Genomic DNA, 22,921 nt, shown 5'->3' with positions numbered 1-22,921 from the left:
AGAACCAGTTCCCTAATAGAAAGGAACAGGTCCCTCAGCCAGCCCCATATACAGTCATCCAAACCTTTGCTTCCAAACTGAGGCTGAACCAAGCAAAAAATGATATCCCTCTTAATTTGTCTGCTCCTATTTACACCACCAGACAAGGCCTACCAGCTGTCATTTATGACAAAGAGGATTTCATGGTGAAATTGGCTGAAAAGTGTAAATATACCCTTGTTGGAAAATTCAGCAACACTATGCCTAAGGTGGAGCTAATAAGGAGAAGCTTCATTCTCCAAACTCAATTGGTAGGGGGTGTTAAAATTGCCCATTTCAATGCCAGACATGTGTATATTGACTTGGACAATGAATTGGACTACACAACTGTGTGGACCAAGCAAAGAATGACCATTGAAGGCCAATCCATGAGGATACAAACATGGACTCCAACTTTTAGGCCTGAGGAGGAGACTCCCATTGTCCCAGTCTGGGTTGCCCTTCCTGAACTCCCCTGGCACTATTATGATAAGGAGTTCCTGACCACTCTCCTTGCTCCTGTGGGGAAAGTACTCTTCATGGATGCAGCCTCTATTCAGAAGACTAGGGGAAGTACTGCTAAGGTAAGAGTGCAGGTCAACCTTACACAAGAAAGACCCCATCATGTATGGCTTGGGCATGACAAAAGTGATCCTACAATAGGAAGATGGCAGGAACTTTTATATGAGAGTGTACCTGAGTACTGCATGTATTGCAAGCATCAGGGGCACAAGGTGCATGTGTGTAATATCAAGAGAAGAGATGAAGAACAAATGAAAAAGAAAAGTTCTGAAAATACAACAAAAAATACAAGTCAAACTCAGGGAGAGAGCAAAGAGCACAACCAACCTCAACCTGACAACTTACAGGTGCACCAAAATCCTTTGACATCCAATATACCACAACAGTCACAGAACAATAAGACTAGCAAGGAGGACAATGCTTGGCAAACTCAGAGAAGGAAACAGAACAAAGGACACATTAATGGCCAGCTGAACCAAGAAATAAGAGCTGCAGGAGTATTAACCAAAGGTAAGTATGTTGCAGTGCAGCAAAGCAAAGTAAATCCAGGTAAAACTACTACTTCTATCTCTATTCCAAATGTTCATGTTGATCTTGCTATGCAAGACCAACCCACTAACCAAATTGCAGGGAACACACACATTCAAAAGAACTCAATAGTGAGGAGTTCATCAACAATGCAGAAAAGCAATCCAAATCAGAGACAAGGTATTGACTTATCTCTCCCACAAACCCCATCCCCCCATACTGAATGCACAAGTACTATCTTAACAGGTATTGCTCAAGGGAACAATGTTGTAAGGAACTCAGGTATTGACTTATCACTCCCAATACCCCTGAACCTCCCAAAGATTAATATTGTTGCTGCTGATCTGGTAGTTGAAGGAGGAAAGGCTGGAAGTGTACAGGAGAACCCCACTAACATGTAGGATGGGGAAACCAATAGGGGAGGGGTACCCCCTCATGCTATGCATGAGAGTATTGTTGAACTTACCATGCAAGCTAGCAAAGGTGCCATGGCCAAAGATCTGGGATCTCATCCCAGTACTAGTGGTAAAAGTACTACTGTTCAGAAGAATAAGCTGAGCAAGAAAAGAAGAGAAGCCATCAAAAAGAAAATAAAAGAAATGAACTCAACTGATAAATGTCAAACTCCCAAAATGGACAGTGTGATAGTACAGCAAGGGGAGCAGGGGTGTCAACAAATTGTCTTAGATGATGACCAGGTGGGGATGAATATCATTCCTCTCCAAGCCCACTGCATTCCTACATCTCCCAGAAATCCAGCTGAAATCATCACTGAGAGAGCTACTGATCTACCTCAGCTCACCTACACCCTCAACATACAAGAAGATGAGTATGCTGTGTGTGAGTCTGAGAATGAGGAAGATTCTGATGACCAGCCTCTGGAAGATGAAGAGGACAGTGATTATCAACCAATGAGTGACTCTGAGGATGAGGATGCTGTGAGTGAAATTAAGGCTTCCAGCCCATCCAGGGACAAGGTGCATGAGGATGAGGTCCAACTGGTTGCTAAGTCCCAGGGATCATCTGATGCACATAGGGTCACTCATTCTGAAGATGTGGAAGACCATGACCATGGGGAAGAGGCACAAAAAGAAGATCACCTGGAGGCATTCAGATCTACAATGACAGCTGTATTGCAGAAGGAAAGTCAGCAAGACAAGGAAAAGAAGGAGCCACCCTCTAAAAGTAAGCAGACAAAAAAGAAGACTAAACAAAGTATCATCAGCAGTTTTGCTAATGTTGTTGTCAATAGCAACATCAACACTAGGTCCAAAACTCAGAAACCCTGATGATTAGTACAATCTGCTGGAATGCAAGGAGTATTGATACTCAGGGGACCCTTGATAGGTTACAAAGGTTGAAAGACTTTCATAAGCTGTCTATCATAGCAGTGCTGGAACCTTTTTCCAACAAATCTCAAATTCAGTTCCACAGAATTCAGCTAGGTATGGATAATGTTATGTCCAACTCCAATAGCAAAATCTGGTTATTCTGGAACAAAGACATTGCCTGCAACATTTTGGACCAGGATGAGCAGCAGATCACTTGTGAGATCAATCATGTGGCTTGTCCTAATAGCTACCTCATTACCTTTGTCTATGCAAAGTGCAAGGATTACATGAGAAGAGACTTATGGGACAAGATGTTGCAGTTCTCCAGTAAGGAGAAGCCTTGGTGCACCATTGGAGACTTCAATGTTATTACAGATGTTGAAGAAAAGATGGGGGGCCAGCCATATAATGTGAATAAGAGCTTTGAGTTTATTAGTGTGATAGAAGCATGTGGACTCACTGATCTGGGGTTCTGTGGGCAGAAGTTCACCTGGTGCAACAATAGGGACAAAGATGCTAGAATTTGGAAAAGACTTGATAGGGCCATGGTTAATGATTCTTGGTTAGAAGTCATGCCTGTAACAACTGTCAGTCACTTAGCCTCCACAGGATCTGACCATTGCCCTCTATTGATGGAAAGCAGGGCAAAACAAGGTAATGTTATCAAGTATTTCAAATTTCTAAACTGCTGGACAGACAATGACAATTTCCTTAGCACTGTAAAAGCATGTTGGGATAATCCTGTGGAAGGAAATCCAATGGGAACCTTCCAACAAAAGCTGAAAAGAGTTTCTAATACTCTTAGTAAGTGGTCAAGAAATGAGTTTGGGGACATCTTTGCTTCAGTAAAAGAATATGAAGAGCAGGTGAGACAAGCTGAAGAGAAAATAATCAGTGACAATACTGAAGAGAACAGGTCCAAGCTACATCAGATCAATGCTCAGTACATCAGATATCTGAAGATGGAGAAGGCTATCTTAAAGCAGAAAAGTCAACTTCATTGGTTCAAAGATGGAGATGCCAATACCAGCTATTTTCATGCTATTATCAGAGGAAGAAGAAGAAGGTTATTCATCCATCAGATTAGTGATGAACAAGGCAATACTATTCAAGGTGAAGACAATATTGCAAGAGCTGCCACAGCACACTTTGAAAAAATATTCACTGGAGAAGAGAGACTGATCAGGGAAGATGTTCTTAAGTGCATTCCAAGGATGGTTACAGAGGAGCAGAATGAGAGCCTACAAGCCTTACCTACTATGGATGAGCTGAAGAAAGTTGTATTTTCTATGAGCCCTACATCAGCTGCTGGACCAGATGGAATGAATGGGAAATTCTTTCATTCATGCTGGGATATCATCTGTGAAGACCTACTGAGATTAGTCCAGTATTTCTTCAATGGACATGGTATTCCCAAGTTTATTTCTCATGCATGCTTAGCTCTACTTCCTAAGAATGAGCATCCCAACAGCCTATCAGAATACAGGCCTATTTCTCTCAGCAACTTCACTAACAAGATCATTTCTAAGTTGATAAGCATCAGAATTGCTCCTATATTGCCTCAGCTAATCTCAGATAACCAATCTGGATTTGTTAAAGGTAGGAGTATTGCTGAGAACATAATGTTAGCTCAAGAAATCATCCACAATATTAAGAGACCAAAGGCTGGGGATAATGTGGTGATAAAGCTGGATATGGCCAAGGCCTATGATAGGGTCTCTTGGTCATTCATTTGTATGGTCATGAGGAAAATGGGGTTTGGAGAAGTGTTGATTGATATGGTTTGGAGGATTATGTCAAACAATTGGTACTCAGTCATCATTAATGGTGCAAGGCATGGCTTCTTCCACTCTACAAGAGGACTCAAGCAAGGAGACCCCCTATCCCCTACCTTATTCATCATTGGAGCTGAAGTTCTGTCTAGGCTTCTCAACAATCTTCATCACCATCATTTATACACAGGATTCCAGATGGAAAGAAGAGGTCCTCAAGTAAATCACTTGAGCTTTGCAGATGATGTGATCATTTTCACATCTACCAGCAACTTCTCACTTACACTGATTACCAAAACTCTTAAACTGTATGAAGCTATTTCAGGACAACTTATCAATAAAGATAAGAGTCAAATCATGATGCCACTGAATACTCCCTCTGGTGTGGTGGATAGGGTCAGCATGATCACAGGATACAAATGCACTCATGGCCCAATCACTTACCTAGGCTGCCCCCTATATATAGGAAGACAAAGGATCATATACTTCTCTAGTATGGTTTCTAAGGTTCTAAGCAGGATTAGGGGATGACAGACTAAAATGTTAAGCTATGGAGGTAGAGTCACCTTGGTGAAAACAGTGCTGCAATCCATTCCTATACACCTGCTGTCAGCTATCAGTCCTACCAAGACCACCATGAATCAGATCAGAAGACTAATTGCTGACTTCTTTTGGGGATGGGATACTGAAAGAAGGAAATATCACTGGGCCTCTTGGGATACTCTCAGTTATCCTTATGAGGAGGGTGGTATAGGTGTTAAAAAATTAGAGGATGTGTGCTTATCCTTCCAATACAAACAGTGGTGGACTTTCAGATCAAAGAAGACACTATGGGGGGGATTCCTTAAAGCAAAATACTGCCAAAGGGCTCATCCAGTCATTAAAAAGTGGAACACAGGACAGTCCCTAATGTGGAAGCATATGATGAGCAACAAAAAGGATATAGAACCTCATATACAGTGGTGGATTAAGTCTGGAACAAGCAGCTTTTGGTGGGATGATTGGCTAGGGGTAGGTCCCTTAGCTTACCACAATGAAAGTCTCCCCAGATTGAATAACTCTATTGTATCAGAATTCATGGAAAATGGAGGATGGAATGAAGAGAAAGTAAGAAAACATGCACCCCCTCAGCTGGTGCACAGAATTCTCAGCACTCCCATCAGCTACAATCCAAATATGCAGGATCAAGCTTACTGGAAGCCTAACTCTCATGGTAATTTCACTTGTTCATCAGCCTGGGTGTTGGTAAGGAAGAAAAAGACAAGATCAACCACTAACAGCAACATATGGCACAATAGTATTCCTTTCAAGGCCTCTTTTCTGCTTTGGAGAGCTTTCAGACTTAAACTCCCCACAAATGACAGAATAGTAGCATTTGGACATGCTCCTGCAGCATGCTCCTGTTGTTATAGAGCAGGTCTTGATGATATAGAGCATATCTTTGTATCAGGTTACTTTGCACAACACATATGGAAGCACTTCTCAGGGTACTGGGGTCTGCAACACAGCAACATTCATCTAAAAAACCTATTGATGAGGTGGTGGCTAATCAAAACTAACAATGAGCTACATAAGTTAGTAATGCAGGCCACCCCCATTTTTGTGTGTTGGAATCTATGGAAGAATAGATGTGCCTGCAAGTATGGGGGCAAGAAGTCTAATGCAACTAGAGTAATATTCTCAATATCCAAAGATCTATATATGCTTATCTCCACTGTGTATCCATATATTGATTTGCCAAGTAATTGGGCAGATTTGGTTACCATGGTTGAAAAAAGCCAACATGAATTGAGAATAACCAAAGTATGCTGGACTAAACCACAGCCTACAATGATCAAGCTAAACACAGATGGGAGTGCCCTTAACAATCCAGGGAAGATAGGGGCAGGGGGCATTCTAAGGGACCATAATGGAGTGTTAATATATGCTTTTGCATCTCCACTAGGTTGTGGTTCTAATAACCAAGCTGAAGTGCAGGCAGCAATTATTGGTATTCAGTGGTGCCTACAACATGGATACAGCAGGGTAGCCCTTGAAGTGGATTCTGAACTTCTAATCAAGTGGCTCAAACAAGAGGCTAAACCTCCATGGAACATTGTTGCTTATACTACTGAATTGCAGGTATTGGTTAGCAAACTGGAGAATTTCCAGTTCAGTCATATCTTTAGGGAAGCTAATTACACTGCAGATTCACTCTCAAAGGAAAGCCACATGAAAAGCTATACACAACACTACTACAGCTTTCAGCAGCTTCCAAGAGAGACCAAGGGACATTACAAAATGGACAAAGCTGGTATGGCTAGCTTCAGGAGAACCAAGATGAAGAAGATCAATCAACCACATTGAAGGAACTTCTTCATACATTGAGTTATTAACTGATATTAATAATGATAATTAGGTCCATTGAAAAAGGGAGAGTCTCCCTAATTTACTGCTCTTATAGGATAATCTCCTTACCAATAGATTTAGGATTTAGCAGGATGGTACAAGGCAGCAGGTGCAGGGTGTGGAGTAGCATGTGGACTTGTCCAATGCCCCCCAAACTTTGCAGGATGTTAGAATATATTATTTTGACAAGTCCCAAGAAGTTTCAGCCCAAACGGATAATTGGAGGCGTTAGGCGAGCGACATGGAAACATTCAGCTGCCTTAAGCCTAAAGAGAGGGTCTTTAGTAATTTGGACCCTCCAACTTGGGAAAAAAGTCTTCAAACTTTGCAGGACTGAAGGAGAGGATATATATGCTAACTCCATAAAGTTTCAACTCAAATGGATAATTGGAGACGTTAGTCGAGCGACTTGGAAAATGATAACACTCTCCAAAGCTCTTACTGAGGTCCCTTCTTTATTGCTAGTCTGTGTATATTATGTTTTGTTTGGGCTTGTTTGCTGTATTATTGCAGGTGTCTGGAGTAATATATTAGCATTCCTCAACAATAAATACATAGACAAGAGCACAAAAACAACTTCCAAACATCCTGCAACCTCTAAGCTTCAGCAGGGCAGCAGGTGCAGGGTGAGGAGTAACATGTGGACCTGTCCAATGGCCCCCAATCTTTGCAAGATGGTAGAATATAATATTTTGACAAGTCCCAAAAAGTTTCAGCCCAAACGAATAATCGGAGGCGTTGGGCGAGCGACATGGAAACATTCAGCTGCCTTAAGCATAAAGAGAGGGTCTTTAGTAATTTGGATCCTCCAACTTGGGAAACAAGCCTTCACATTTTGCAGGACTAAAGGAGAGGATATATATACTACCTTCATAAAGTTTCAGCTCAAACGGAGAATTGGAAACGTTAGTCGAGCGACTTGGAAAATGATAACAGTCTCTAAGGCTCTTAATGAGGTCCTTTCTCTATTGCTAGTCTGTGTATATTATGTCTTGTTTGGGTTTGTTTGCTGTATTACTGCAGGTGTTTGGAGTGATATAGCAGCACTCTTCAACAACAAATACATAGAGAAGAGCACAAATACATCCTCCAAACCCCCTGCAGCCTCTAAGCCTCAGCAGGGCAGCAGGTGCAGGGTGAGGGGTATCATGTGGGCCTGTCCAAAGGCTCCCAAAATTTGCAGGATTGTAGCTTATGTTTTTTTGACAAGGCCCAAGAAATTTCAGCCGAAACGGACAATTAGAAACGTTAGGCGAGCGAGCTTGAAACAATCAGCTGTCTTAAAATTAAAAAGGAAGAATTTTGCTAAATTGAAGCTGCATCTTGGGAAACAAGCCTTCAAACTTTGCATGGATAAAGGAGAGAATATATGTGCAAACTTCAGAAAGTTCCAGCTCAAACGGATAAGAGGAGACGTTAGTCGAGCGACATGGAAAATGCTAACAGGCTCCAAAACTCTCTTTGAGATCCTTTCTCTTCTATTAACCTGTACAGGTCCTTGCTTGTCTTTGGTTATTTGCTGTGTAATTGCAGGTTGTTGGAGATATACACCAGCATGCTCTAACAACAAATACATGGAGGACAACACTGCTACAGGACTCTCCATGACTGAAACAAAAGGAGTGTGCAGAAATGGAGCCCCCTATTGTTTTTGGTACTTGTTTGGTTGTATGTATTCCTTTGTTTGTTTTTGTTTAGGTGCAATAACTAATGGGGATCCACACACAAGCAACTTGAACCAGATCACAAGAGAGGATCCTCTGTTCTGTGAAGCATGCTCCAACACAAAATTGGAGCTGCACACAAACCTTCAGCAGTTTCTCCACTCCATCCATGAACTCTCTAAAAGCTCAACACTTGCAGCAGCCCATTGTGCAACCCCTGTCATGCTGGCTCCTGGTTGTTGTGTAGCTGCAGGTACATCAACAACTGGAGAGCTATTCCATCAGAAATTGGAGAGCTATTCCAAGAAGTCTAACCACCTCAAAACAAAGACCAACAAGCAGCCTAGGGAACCTGCAGCCATCACTAAGAGTCCTACACAAGGACTTTGCAGAGCAGCAACTTCCTTCTGGATTTTGTGGTTGTTTGGTTGTTTGTATTTGGCTGTTAGTTTTTGCTTAGGGACATCAAAAACTGGGGAGCTATTCCATCAAAAATTGGAGTTGATCACCAGGAATTCACAGACACAATCCCATAACATCCAATCCAGTATTTGGCATTGTTCTTCTCCATCTTTTTGGACATGGCCTTTGTCCACTTATGCAGGCCCTCTTTGGAACTGCTATGAGGGATGCAATGTCCTGAGGCTTCTATGGAGCAACACACTCAGCTGGTCAACCACACTATCTATTATCAACACACCCCAGCAACAACTCCACTAACCTGCAGCAGACAAGGAACAAATACAACCTAATAGTACTACTATTGGTTACAGCAGCATGCAGATTTCTTGGGTTGTGTGGTTTGTTGGTTTTGATTGTCTGTGCAGGTACTCCAAGAATTTGAACCTGATCACAACAAAGGACATCCATTCTTGTGTAACTGACACCAACAAGCAACCTAATCACAAAGGAAGCAACAAGAAGATGCACACTTGTTTGAGATCTTTTCTATTAACCTCAGCTCCTTTCTTGCTGGTTCTTGTTTGTTGTGTAGATGCAGATGTCAGGATGGACTTATCAACATGTCTTCCCAACACCTACATAGAACACATCACAGCTACAACCACCAAAACAAATACCAAAACAATTACTAAGAGGCCTCCACAAGGACTATGCAGAAATGCAACTTTCTTCTGGTTTTTGTGTTTGTTTGGCTGTTTGTCTTTGGCTGATTGTTTTTTCTTAGGGACATCCACACTCTCTAACATCAACACACCACAGCAAACACTCTACCAACTGGCAGCACACAAGGAACATGGGTACAGCAGCCTGCAGATCCCCTTGGTTGTGAGGTGCAGTCGTTTTGATTTATGCAGGTACCCCAGCTGCAGCTTCCTCCTTGAAGCTGCATTGAGCCCCAAGAGCAGTCACCCCAGCAACAACTCCATCCACCTGCAGCAGACAAGAAACATATACAAGTTTGTTTGTTTTGTTTTTCTGTACAGGTACTCCAAGAAGTCTAACCACCTCATAACAAAGACCAACAAGCAGCCTAGGGAGACTGCAGCCATCAGAACCTGCAGATTGGCAGCCTTGGGTTTGTTGTTTGTTGTTGTTTGTCTGTGCAGGTGCAGGTCCTCATAATTGTAAACAACTGGATACTAAAGCATGGATCACCTCTCCATACATATCAGATGCATTCCATCAACAGCTGCAATAGCTACACCAACTTGAAGCAGACAAGGAACAAATACAAGCTAATGGTTGTTGGAGATACAGGCAACAGTGGAACCCAGAAGGAACTCCAACACCCTCAGAGACAACATCAAAGAACCAACAACAATATCATGAGTAGCTGTAGAATGATACACCTCCATCAACTCCATATACATACTGTGGAAACACAACACCAAACAACTACTCAGCCACACACCAAACAACAACTCAACCACAGAGCTGAAGCTGAAAGTGCAGAATTGAAAGATGAAGTTCAACAGCATCAGCAACAACAGAGGCCAAAACCAACACACCCACGTACAGCAACCTCCAGACTTGGTTGCTTGTGCATGGTTCTGGTTTTGTCTGTCTGTGCAGGTGCACATCTACACTTTCTTCCACAACAAATCAAAGGCTGTTGACTACTATAGTTCCATATATTTCCTATCCTTTCAGCCTCCTTAGCTGGTAATCATGATACTGATACAAAGGCATATTTCACCTGGATTTTTTGGTACGACAAGACTAAAAAGAGCAAAGATGAAAAGAATTTCCCATCCCATGCGAGATAGAAGTTTCGTATACTTGTTCTTCTTCAATGTAGCTATGTCTGGTACGTAGCATAGTTGGAATAGGACTAGTGTAGGTTACTTTTCTTTTTCTCATGGAAGGGGAGAGTCTCCCTCATTTATGCTTTCATAGTTGAATTGTACCGGGAGGAGTCCTCTCACAGGTTTACTGCTTTCTAGTTATAGTTAGTCTCTTTTTGTATCGGGGATGAGTTAGCCGACCTTAATAGGTTAGCCGACTTATGAACCACCATAAGATCGGAGGTAAGGTTTATGTCCCCCTCCTTGTATTTTATTTTGATTATTTATGTTAAGGCTTGGGGGTGTTGCTTAACCCCTGACTGTGCACGAGAGGTGGGAGCCTCGTGTAGGGTCTGTTCCCATAAAAAAAAAAAAAAAAAAAAAAAAAAAAAAATCTTATTAATAATGTTTTGAAACTCCAAATTTGACTACTATTATTTTATATAGTTATTTAATACTAAAAATAAGATAGGCTTAAAGACATTTTCAAAACTTATAAAAAAACAAATGAAAATTTTCATGATAATTAAATACTTCTTCCGTCTTAAATTATTTATCATATTTACACGCCTTTTAAGAAAAAACATTAATTAGGAGATTTTTTATTATTATTTTACTTTAATTATGTCTGAAAATATAATTTCTCTTAATTAATTATTACTCTATTGTGTGTCATCTCTGTGTAATTGAGATGTTTGTAATATTTAAGAATAATTATTATTAAAAATAAAAGAAAATATGATTAAATTTATCTTAAACTTTTAAAACTAAAAAATAATTTGAGATATCAATTTTTAGAAATCACAATAATAATTTAAAATATTAACTTTTAGAAATCATAACAATAATTTAAAATATCAACTTTTAGAAATCACAACAATAATCTGATACCGAGGAAAGTAACACAAAGTAGCGTCATTTCAATTTCTATATCATTAAAAACTGTGTTGTTGAGTACGTTGTTTCTCCAACTGTACCTTTATTTTTGGGAGAAGACGTAGCCAAAAACTCTTTTACTTAATTCACTCAAATTACAGTCCACTTTTCTCTCTACGAATTATTAATTTTTTTTTGGTATGTATGTATATGACTTTGCTATATGTATGTATATGTATGTATATATATGACTTTATTAATTTTATCATGATATCGATGAATTGATAAATGAATTTAAAATAATATATGATCTCGAAATAAGGAAGTCAGATATGATTATTAAGGATTCGGCTCCTTTTCATTTCTTTATCTTTTCATTTTCCCTAAATTCATACTTGGAGTGTGGACACATGACATAGATTAAGATTATCGGGTAAGATTAAATTGATTAAATCCTACTTATGATTTAGAATTATAATTCCACAATCATAGCTAAGTATTATCTTATATATATAAAATCCATCTCTTCCTACTTTTTTTTTATATCTCATCTTAGTTATCTTCTTTTAGATTTTTTAATTGTTAACTTACTGTTCATCTTTAAATTTATTTTGAGTTGATATTTTGAAATTGGGGGGGGGGGGGGTAAAAAATTGTTAAAAAAAGAAGTCTAGTATTGATACAGGAAAAATATGTTATCGTATAAATTAAAAAATTCTTAAAAATATGAAAAAAATTTGTTACCAAAAAATAGGAATTAATTATCTAAACCATGGCTAGATTTTTGGTTTAATCAATTAAATCTCACCCTTAGTTTTAATTTATGTCATGTGCCTCCAATCCAAACAAAAACTTGGAGAAAACGGAGAGAAGAGTAATGGAGAGGAGCCCATCCGTTAAATTAAAACAATACCTAATTTATTATAAACATTTGTTGTGAATATATTGTTTTACTTATAAACCCAAATTTAATGTGATTTTATGAAGTACAATGAACGGACGCCAGCAGAGAATTGGCTAGACACCCAATTTTTACCATATGGTTCCCCTGAAGAACCACTGACATCCATGTTTTTTGGCCCCAAATTTTTGGCTTACAAGCTCTACCAACTATGCTCTCCTGAGGTAACCTTTACTCATTAATTATATACTTTAGTCAAAGATCATAGTTTGTTTATTTTTTCGTTTCGAAATAAAAGTAACATTACATTTGAATGATAATATGCTAGGATGTTGCATTAGCATCATCATTGGTGAGACCAAGCTCTCTGTTTCTAGATGATTTGTCAAAGACAAAGTATTTCACGGATGAAGGATATGGATCGGTGAAAAGAGTTTATGTTGTGTGCACCGAGGACAAAGGCATACCAGAAGAATTCCAACGATGGCAAATTGACAACATTAGTGTGACAGAAGCAAAGGAGATTAAAGGTGCTGATCACACGGCAATGCTATGTATGCCTAAACAACTTTGTGCCACTCTCTTGGAGATTGCCCATAAATACAATTAATGTGTCCTTGTAGTCGATCGTCTCATGTCAACCACATTGTCAACTCCTTACTCATTTTGGTGTTACATTAATTGATCTGAATAATTAGTTGTTGCTTTCAACTATTGTGTTTTTATGTATTGAAGAGTGTGGTGAAATAATTAAATTGTATTAATTCTTGTAATGCCGATTTTTTTTTTGTCTCATTTCCACTGAATTTAGACATTTGTTGCTTTCTCAATCAACTATTTGGTGTTTAATATTTACCCATCTTTCCCTACTCTTTTTTTGTCTGCAAGTTTCATTTTCTTCAAATTAATAGTTTTCCCCAATTATTATTAAAAGGTAGATACGTATTTATAGTTACTATAAATTTCGTTGTTAGAACAGTCGTGTTAGACTCATACTCTAATCATTATAGCCATAAGTGTTAAAAAGTAAATATACAGAAACAAAGAACAAGAAATGAACTTTTGGGAGTTTTTTTTTAAATTTTTTTCTATTATTCAATATTCACAATATCACATTCTTTTATTTAGAAACACTAGAATTTTCTGTGTCGGAATAAGATTACAATAATTCATTTTTCCTAACTAAACTACACTTATTCATTTCTGTAATTAGATTACAATTACATAATTATCATAAATATAATATTTCATAATTATATCATTAACTCCCCCCTCCCCCCACCACCACCAGCATCACCACCCACCCATGTTGGCGCATGAAGGTCCCGAATCGCCAACAAAGCTCTATGAGCAGCTCATTCCGAACATAGTATTAATTTATTTCAATGTGTGGTTCATTTATGAAACACCGAATTCTTTATTATACATTAACTTGATATTCACATTTTACACGCCCAAATTATTTAAACTACCTTTCAACCATTTTAATTCACAAACAGTCAAAGTTATTGACCAATATTATGCTTCTGCCGAAGATCGAGAGACCAAGAGTTGCTTTTTGGTCATAACACCGGTGAATCACCAAGTGTAATAAACCACCCGATAAGAGATCTCCGAGCTAGTGGGCATCCCGTCCAATCCCAGTCACACCTATGCCTTGAACTTTATTCTTCTTTTAATAAATAATATTAAATGATTATTATATCATAATATTCATTTTAGCTACATTTTTTTCTTAGATTTTAAAAATTAATTTGGAGAATGAATAATTAATATTAATGATAAAATATAAAAAATATGTATATATTTTTCTTTTGATATGCTAAAAGTGACAACTAAAGGTAAAAAGCGATCAATAAAATAATTGAACTCGAACAAACTAAATTGGAGCTCTTCGAAAGTAAAGACGTCTCACCAACTGCTGATGGGAAGAGATCTTACTGAAGTGTCTGCAATCATGAGTTCCTAAATCTGCATCATTTTATGATGCAACATCAAATGGCGTCAGTACATGGAATGTACGTAATGTAATAAAGCTGAATGAAAATACTGAACTAAAGTGAATACTTATGTTGAACAGAATACTGAAAATACCTTGACTAAAAGTAAAACAATGCTAGTGTAATTAAAAAACTCAAAGCTTTAAAACTGAAAAATAAAACAATAAATGTAATTCTTTAAAATAATATTTTTCTTTTCTTGGAGAGTTTCTCTAATCGACAACCATCACTATGAGCCTCATGATGATACAACATACTGCTCACGTTACTAGAGCCATCCAGTACCTTGCCAGACTAAGGGACACAAACTCAATTCTTAGATCTTTATAAAAGTCTGTATCTGGGACTGAAGTGAGGAGTTTCCCAAACCAATAAAATGATCCTATCCTACGTTGGCTACGTAGTCTATGCTAGGATAAAAAATAATTAGGTGTCATGCGTAGGCTAGCAAAGCAAACCTCGAATGACCATTAATAAGAAGACAAACGAGAAATATACCAAAAAAGATACAAACATTTAACGTGGTTCGGTCAACTAACCTACATCCACAAGAGGAGATGAGCAATTCACTATAAATATGAGAGTACAAAATATCGAGATAAATAATCTCACACAATTCACTCGGAATAACGTATCAGCTGTAACTCACAGTTTCTCCCCCCCCCCCCAAAAAAACTTTGAAAGCCCCTTAGGACTACATTGTGAATGCTACCATGTTAGAAGGAATAAGTTTCTATTTATAGAGTTATAAATATTTTCCTATAAAAAAAAGGACTAGCCAAATATGGAGACATTGTGTTTTCCTTTTAGGAAAAGGAAAACCTAATTATACTAGAAAAGTTAGGGCAAACACCAACAATTCTTTCCCTTGGCTTGAATTTCTGACAAATAAATTTGCTTCACATTCTTCACATAATCTTCAACAGGTTGCATCTCCATCTTCAAAATCTCCTTTGTAAAATCTATGTCTCGGCACAGAGAACTTTTCTGAAAAATTTCTCCAACAAAAATCTTCTTTTAATATATTAGACATGTAAAAGTGAATGGAGAAAGCAATATTTTATTTTGGTTTCAATACACTTTCAAAACTTATAAAAATCCAAAGGTAAATTTCATGATAAACAATGACTTCTTCGACTTAAATTTATTGTCGTTTGCTTATTTTCCGCGCATCTTAAGAAGCATTAATTATGACAATTTTAAAAAAATATTATTTTACTCTTATTTATGTTTTAAAAGATAATTTATCTTAATTGATATTTTTTTAGTTATGTGTCATCTCACACTTGAGATGTTTATAGTGTTCAAAATTAATTACAAATAAATATAAAATAGGAAAGATATAATTAATTTAAATTTTAAATTATAAAAATAATAAATAATTTGAGATATTTAAAAAATATATGGATGGGGAAACTACTACCATATAACGTGTGGCTGCTGAATATAATTTTCGCATCTTCTTCAATGCAAGATGAGGTAGAAAACCACTTGATGGTTACTAACTTACAATATTGTTTCTTGCTGAGATAATATATAGTTTCCTTTTTGAATTTGTCCTGTTTGCTGTAAAAGACATTTGAATTTCAGGGGATCCTATCACCCCTTTATATTTATTCTAAATAATATAAATACGACCTTTTGTGGGTATCACCATTTTAAAGAAAATATGTGCACGACAAACTCCAATCAGATTATATCAGTCATTTCTTTTTATAGTTTTATTCACTATTTTCATCTATCTTTTTACTTTTCTCTCTTTCTTTTCCCCCTTTTTATTCACTATTTTCAATTTTTATTTTTATTTTACTTTTTTATTCTTTTCTCTCTTACTTCTCCAACAACCTCTTCAATACCACCTAAATTGTAAATAAAATCAAATCCCCACTAAATTAAAATTATTAGAATTCATCGTCAAAGCCAATGCCAAACCTACCAAAAATCAAATCAAATTATCTCTTGGTCAAAATCTAAAAATCTAACTCATCACCCAAATCAAAAATCAGAAATTCATAAATTATCACTAAATTCATCAAATGTGAATGCTGAAGAACAGAAAAAGAATAATAAAATAAAAAACGGAAAAGGGCCAAAATTACCCTTGAACTTCGAAAAATAGTTCATCCATGCCCTTCGTTATACTTTAGGGCCAATTATACCCTTACCGTTATAATTTGGGCCAAATATGCCCTTGAGTATAATAGAGTGCCACGTGTCGGTTTCTTAGTGGCCAACTTATTTCCCCTCTTATTTTTTCATCCGGATCAAATAATATTAGATTCAACCCAATCAATTTAGTATCCGACCCATCAATAATATATCATACCCAAATAAACCTAAACCTAACCCATCAACAATGCTACTCTCTCTCTGTTCTCTCTCTAAAAAAATGCATACCACCTCTCTCTATCGTCTTCAACCTCCATTGATGAAGACTCTTCAACCTCAGTTGAGGAAGATGATGAAGACCCTTTTCTAAGGCCCATAGTGATTTCTGAATTTTCCACAAGACTTCAAATGAGGCAGAAAGTGCAAGAACCAACAGGTAGAAGGGCAATAAAGGAAATTATATGAATTTGAAGAACGAAGTGGGTTTGTAGTTTTCTTGAAGTCGGACATTTTTGAACACCCAATTTGAGGAAAAGAGCAGAACAACAGGTTATGAAGTATAGTAAATTGAGATGTGCAGAAACTGCAGACACTGTGTTAGCCGGTGTTTGATGGACACAGAGTTGAGTTTTATGTGTTGAAGAAACCATTTATGGATGAATTCTTGGAATTTTTGAGCTACAAGTTTGATACATGATAATATGATACATAAACTTTAAGCAGTAAAGTTTGATACATGAGAATATGATACATAAACTTTCATCTTATATTCGAGTTTGATACATGAGAATAACTGATACTAAGTTGTAGATGTATTAAAAGCAGTAAGTTGATACATAAGTTGACTTGATACATAAGTTGTAGCTGATACATATGTATCAAGTCAACTTATGTATCAGCTACAACTTATGTATCAGCTGCAACTTATGTATCAGCTACAGCTTATGTATCAACTGCAACTTATGTATCAAGTCAACTTATGTATCAGCTACAACTTATGTATCAACTTACTGCTTCTGATACATCTACAACTTATGTATCAGCTGCAACTTATGTATCAAGTCAACTTATGTATCATCTGCAACTTATGTATCAAGTCAACTTATGTATCAGCTGCAACTTATGTATCAGCTATAACTTATGTATCAGCTACAACTTATGTATCAACTGCAACTTATGTATCAAGTCAACTTATGTATCAGCTACAACTTATGTATCAGCTACAACTTATGTATCAACTTACTGCTTCTGATACATCTACAACTTATGTATCAACTTACTACTTTTGATATATCTATAACTTATGTATCAGCTGCAACTTATATATAAGCTACAACTTATGTATCATCTAAAACTTATGTATCATCTGAAACTTATGTATCAAGTCAACTTATGTATCAAGTCAACTTATGTATCAGCTGCAACTTATGTATAAGCTACAACTTATGTATCATCTGCAACTTATGTATCAAGTCAACTTATGTATCAGCTACAACTTATGTATCAAGCCAACTTATGTATCAGCTACAACTTATGTATCAACTTACTACTTCTAATATATCTACAACTTATGTATCAACTGCAACTTATATATCAGCTACACCTTATGTATCAGCTACAACTTATGTATTATGTCAACTTATGTATCAGCTACAACTTATGAATCAAGTCAACTTATGTATCAGTTGCAACTTATGTATCAACTACAACTTATGTATCAGCTGCAACTTATGTATCAAGTCAACTTATATATCAGCTACAACTTATGTATCAACTTACTACTTCTGATACATCTACAACTTATGTATCAACTGCAACTTATGTATAAGCTACAACTTATATATCATCTGCAACTTATGTATCAAGTCAACTTATGTATCAGCTGCAACTTATGTATAAGCTACAACTTATGTATCAAGTCAACTTATGTATCAGCTACAACTTATGTATCAAGCCAACTTATATAACAACTACAACTTATGTATCAAGTCAACTTATGTATCAACTATAACTTATGTATCAAGTCAACTTATATGTCAGCTACAACTTATATATCAACTTATTGCTTCTGATACATCTATAACTTATGTATTAGCTATGTATCAGCTACAACTTATGTATTAAGTCAACTTATGTATCAGCTACAACTTATATATCAGTTATTCTCATGTATCAAACTCGAATATAAGATGAAAGTTTATGTATCATATTCTCATGTATCAAACTTTACTGCTTCTGATAGATCTCAATTTACTACACTCCATACACATTTCAACTGCACAACTGCAGTTTTTGCACATTACAACTGCATATTTCAACTGAACAACACAACTATACATTCATCAATATTTCAGTAAAACTAAACATAATTGAATTCGACAAAATAACTGGACATTTCAAAAACTAATACACCACAAGTCTTAAGCAGTAAATACATCACCATAATTCACAAAAAATAATAACATTTCATAAAGCTAAATTAATTGTTAGGTCCCCTTCTTGGATTCAATTTTCCAATCCTCTCTTGAGCTTTAGCCTCCAACTTGCTGGTAGTAATTGCATCATTCCCTTGCCAAGTTAATCTTGTTAATGAGACTGGAAGATTGGTTGCCTCACTAACACCATTGTCGTCACCTCTAAAGCTTATTGCCCTTCTACCTGTTGGTTCTTGCGCTTTCTGCCTCATTTGAAGTCTTGTGGAAAATTCAGAAATCACTATGGGCCTTAGAAAAGGGTCTTCATCATCTTCCTCAACTGAGGTTGAAGAGTCTTCATCAATGGAGGTTGAAGACGATAGAGAGAGGTGGTATGCATTTTTTTAGAGAGAGAACAGAGAGAGAGTAGCGTTGTTGATGGGTTAGGTTTAGGTTTATTTGGGTATGATATATTATTGATGGGTCGGATACTAAATTGATTGGGTCGAATCTAATATTATTTGATCCGGATGAAAAAATAAGAGGGGAAATAAGTTGGCCACTAAGAAACCGACACGTGGCACTCTATTATACTCAAGGGCATATTTGGCCCAAATTATAACGGTAAGGGTATAATTGGCCCTAAAGTATAACGAAGGGCATGAATGAACTATTTTTTGAAGTTCAGGGGTAATTTTGGCCCTTTTCCGAATAAAAAATGTCACCGAATCAAGCTAGCAATGTAAATATTGAAATCGTTAATTTTTTTAATTTTAAAAAAATAGAGGAGAAGTTATGGTAAAAAGTCACAAATTTATTTTTGTAACAATCTTTCGGTAGTTGTGGGTGAGCTAATGGTGAAGGAATTTGGGTTAGAAAACTTCTGCGGTAGTAAGTTGAAATTTTCAAGCTAGGTTAGTCTTAGACAATATCTGAGCGAGCTGAAGTCTAGGGCAATCAGGGGAGAGATTGGGTAAAATGTCGAAGCTTGGGTGGTTTTCTATTAACTAAGATGTTTAGGAGTCCGTAGGACTTTTCAGAAGTGCATTGGGGTGAGTGGAACTCCCAATATCGAACTTAATGTGAAAGATTGGTCTAGAACGTCAAGGTTCTAAGGTATGTTGCGAAATGAGCACTTTTTGGGAGATTATCGAGTTACTATCAGTGCAAGCCGCTACAGTGGGTGACACCACTATAGCGAAGGAATTAATTCTAGCTATAGCGGGTACTTTCGCTATGGCGGTGCCATTATAGCGGGATTGAGCCGCTATAACAGGGTTAGTCACAATTAATGTAGAATTTTTTTCCAAAACTACTCATTATTTCACAAGTACATTTTGGGGAAGAGCAAGGAGACCTAAGGAGAAAATTATCCATTCTTCATTAAAATCATCTGTAAAGATAAGTTAATCAATTTCCTAATTGGAAACACTGATTTCTAGGCCATAGAGGTGGTACTTTGGCCCTAAGGGAGGGTTTGAGTTCATTCTAAGGAGGGAAAAATCTGGGTTAATGAGGATTTTTGGGTTTAAGACCTTGGTTGTCTATAAAAAATAGTTTTTCTTAATTTATTTACCGTAATTCACTAGTGTAACCATGAAAATGACAGTTCTAGGTGCATTAATGATGGAAAAGCCTAAAATGGGTGGGAAGATCATGAGTTTGGCCTAGGGTTTGGGATTAAGTATTAATCCGAGAATATTTAGGTCATTTGTGATTGATTCTTATACTTGTGTATTAATTTAGACTGAGAACAAGCTAAAACTTCACAAAAGGAGTCAAAAATTTGTGATTGAACTTCTGGAAGAGCTGCTGCTTGGTGTCCAGGTAGGCTAGGCTTAACCGATTGTTAGAACATCTCTATTTCATGATATTCTTGTAGGTTGATGGGAGATTTCATATTTAGGACTTCGGACACAGTCTGAATGGTTAAATAATGGTGGTTATTGTTGTTTAGGGTGGGAATACACTAAGTAGGTAATGATTATCCTATGACTACGGTGGTTGTCTAGTTCTTGACGGTTAACCTGAGAATTCTTATTGAGATGGCATGATGGTACTTGTAAGGATTAAGTGTAAGGAAATTATAGTAAATTTATGGGACTTATGGTGATCAAAGGGGAACAGAACAAATGGGAAAGACACGAATTCATAGAAATAGGGAAGGATATTCTCGAAAATGAATGTGTACTCATAATGGGGTCCCCCATATATATATATATATATATATATATATATATATATATATATATATATATATATATATATATATATATATATATATATATATATATATGTGTGTGTGTGTGTGTGTGCGCGCGCGCGCGCGCGCGACGATTCAACATGTAATGATTGTATAATGCATATTTAGGGACTAAAGGGATTAATGTGAATGATATTTTGTCGTTCATCTCATGCAATGAACTTATCTTAATTGCTTGTGGTCTTACTAGTGTGGTTGTATTTATTGTGATTGTAATTGTGTGATATCTGTGATTAATCGATTGGCTTAGGTACCACACCTGATATAGATTATCCAGTTAGGTCGGGTAACACTAGGTATATATTATTCAGTTGGCTAGGATACCACGCCCAGTACAGATTATCTGGGTGGCTTGGGTACCATGCTTGTTACAGATTATTTGGTTAGCTCGAATATCATGCCTAGTATATATTATTCAGTTGGCTCAGTTAACATGCCTGGTATATATTATCGATTGTCTTAGGCACCATGCCTAGTATGGAATATCTATTGGTTGACTCAAGTACTGTAACACCCCCTAAAATGTTGTATGTGATATTTCAATTCTCGACGAAAATGATACTACTTCTGTATTTTGGGCATAATATTTCATAGAATAGTCCAAATTAGGTGATTCAAATTTTTACATAACACAAAGAAATTACCTACAACTTTCATGAAGACCATATCTTAAGATTCAGAGGATACGTAGGTCAAATAAATTATTTTTTTGTAAGATATGGTGTTGTGACGAAATAGAGTATTTGTAGCAGAAAAATCATATCTCACGATAGGATGCTCCAAATTGGTTGATTCTTGAACGACATAAAATTATACTTCTACATCTACAATTCATATGAAGAGACTCCAAATCCTATTTAGGAAGTTATCTTGTTCAAACACAGCTCCGAAAAAGAGTATTCCGTTAAAAGAAGGTTCATCTCACCAACCATGGAAAGATCTAGATCCATTTGACATCCCCTATGACATCAATAGTCCTCCATTTGACATCATCAATGATATCACAATCCTCCATTGAATTTTTAAGATCATCGTTTGTAATTATTTTTATTTATTGTTACGTCTCTCCTCCACACCTATAAATACCCACCTTATTTCCTTATTTTATTCATCAAGCTTTCTCAAGCAACTCTTCTCTTTATACACTTCTTTACTCATTCTCAAATATAGTTTTAGTTATTAGTAGTGTACAAATACTATTCTGATGATTGTTATACTCCGGATAATACACAAAATACTCTGGTGAGAAGAAAAGGCTAGGGGCTCAAGAGTGATCATTGAGTTCTTTAATTTGGAGTAAAGCTTTGAATTACAGGTATGTAATGCTATTCATAGCATTGGATTGAGTTCGTCCATGCCCCCAATATTTAAATTCATCTTAACAGATTTATAGAGCCCGTTTGGATTGGCTTAAAAAAAGTAACTTTTATGTATGAAGTGCTTTTAGAACTTTGAAGTGCTGAAAGTTATTTTTATAAATAAGCAGTTGAGTGTTTGGATAAAAGTGCTTATGATGTGAATTTTAGGGTTAAAAGAATAAAAAAAAGTAGTTTGGAAATTTAGTTAAAATACAAGGGATATAAAAGTAATTTTCATGGTCAAAGAAAATGACTTTAAGCACTTTAGAAAAAAAAGTTAGGAATCCTAACTTTTCATTTTTGACTGACTTTAAGAACTTTATGGCTTAAAGTCAGCATTAGACAAACACGTCCAAAAGCTAAAAAGGGGCTTTAAGTTAGTTTTGACCAACTTAAAGCCAATCCAAACGGGCTCATAGTTGAGTTTTATCCAAATCTTGAATTCTAAATGAATTAATTCTTCTTCTATTGAGTTAGATATATTTATGCATTGAGATTATTATTATTTTTATCTCTCATATTATTGAAATT

At 36.5% G+C, this 22,921-nt stretch overlaps 2 protein-coding genes across 2 annotated transcripts; both read left to right on the top strand.

The window, feature by feature from the left end:
* Positions 1-8,960: 8,960 nt before the first annotated feature.
* On the top strand, positions 8,961-9,982 carry LOC129896689 (uncharacterized). The gene is made up of 2 exons (XM_055972628.1): positions 8,961-9,760; positions 9,858-9,982. Exons 1-2 carry the CDS (start codon positions 9,001-9,003, stop codon positions 9,881-9,883), a joined length of 786 nt encoding a protein of 261 aa, XP_055828603.1. The 5' UTR covers positions 8,961-9,000; the 3' UTR covers positions 9,884-9,982.
* A 2,344-nt stretch (positions 9,983-12,326) lies between these two features.
* On the top strand, positions 12,327-12,985 carry LOC129894801 (salicylic acid-binding protein 2). Its single transcript, XM_055970435.1, has 2 exons — positions 12,327-12,470; positions 12,575-12,985. The coding sequence occupies exons 1-2, from the start codon at positions 12,327-12,329 to the stop codon at positions 12,854-12,856; spliced, it is 426 nt and encodes a 141-aa protein (XP_055826410.1). The 3' UTR covers positions 12,857-12,985.
* The last annotated feature ends 9,936 nt before the right edge of the window (positions 12,986-22,921 follow it).

Source organism: Solanum dulcamara, chromosome 7, assembly GCF_947179165.1.
Source record: "Solanum dulcamara chromosome 7, daSolDulc1.2, whole genome shotgun sequence".
NCBI classification, from domain to species: Eukaryota; Viridiplantae; Streptophyta; class Magnoliopsida; order Solanales; family Solanaceae; genus Solanum; species Solanum dulcamara.
Note: the sequence above shows the minus strand (reverse complement) of the source record. Positions and strands in the feature narration are given on the sequence as shown.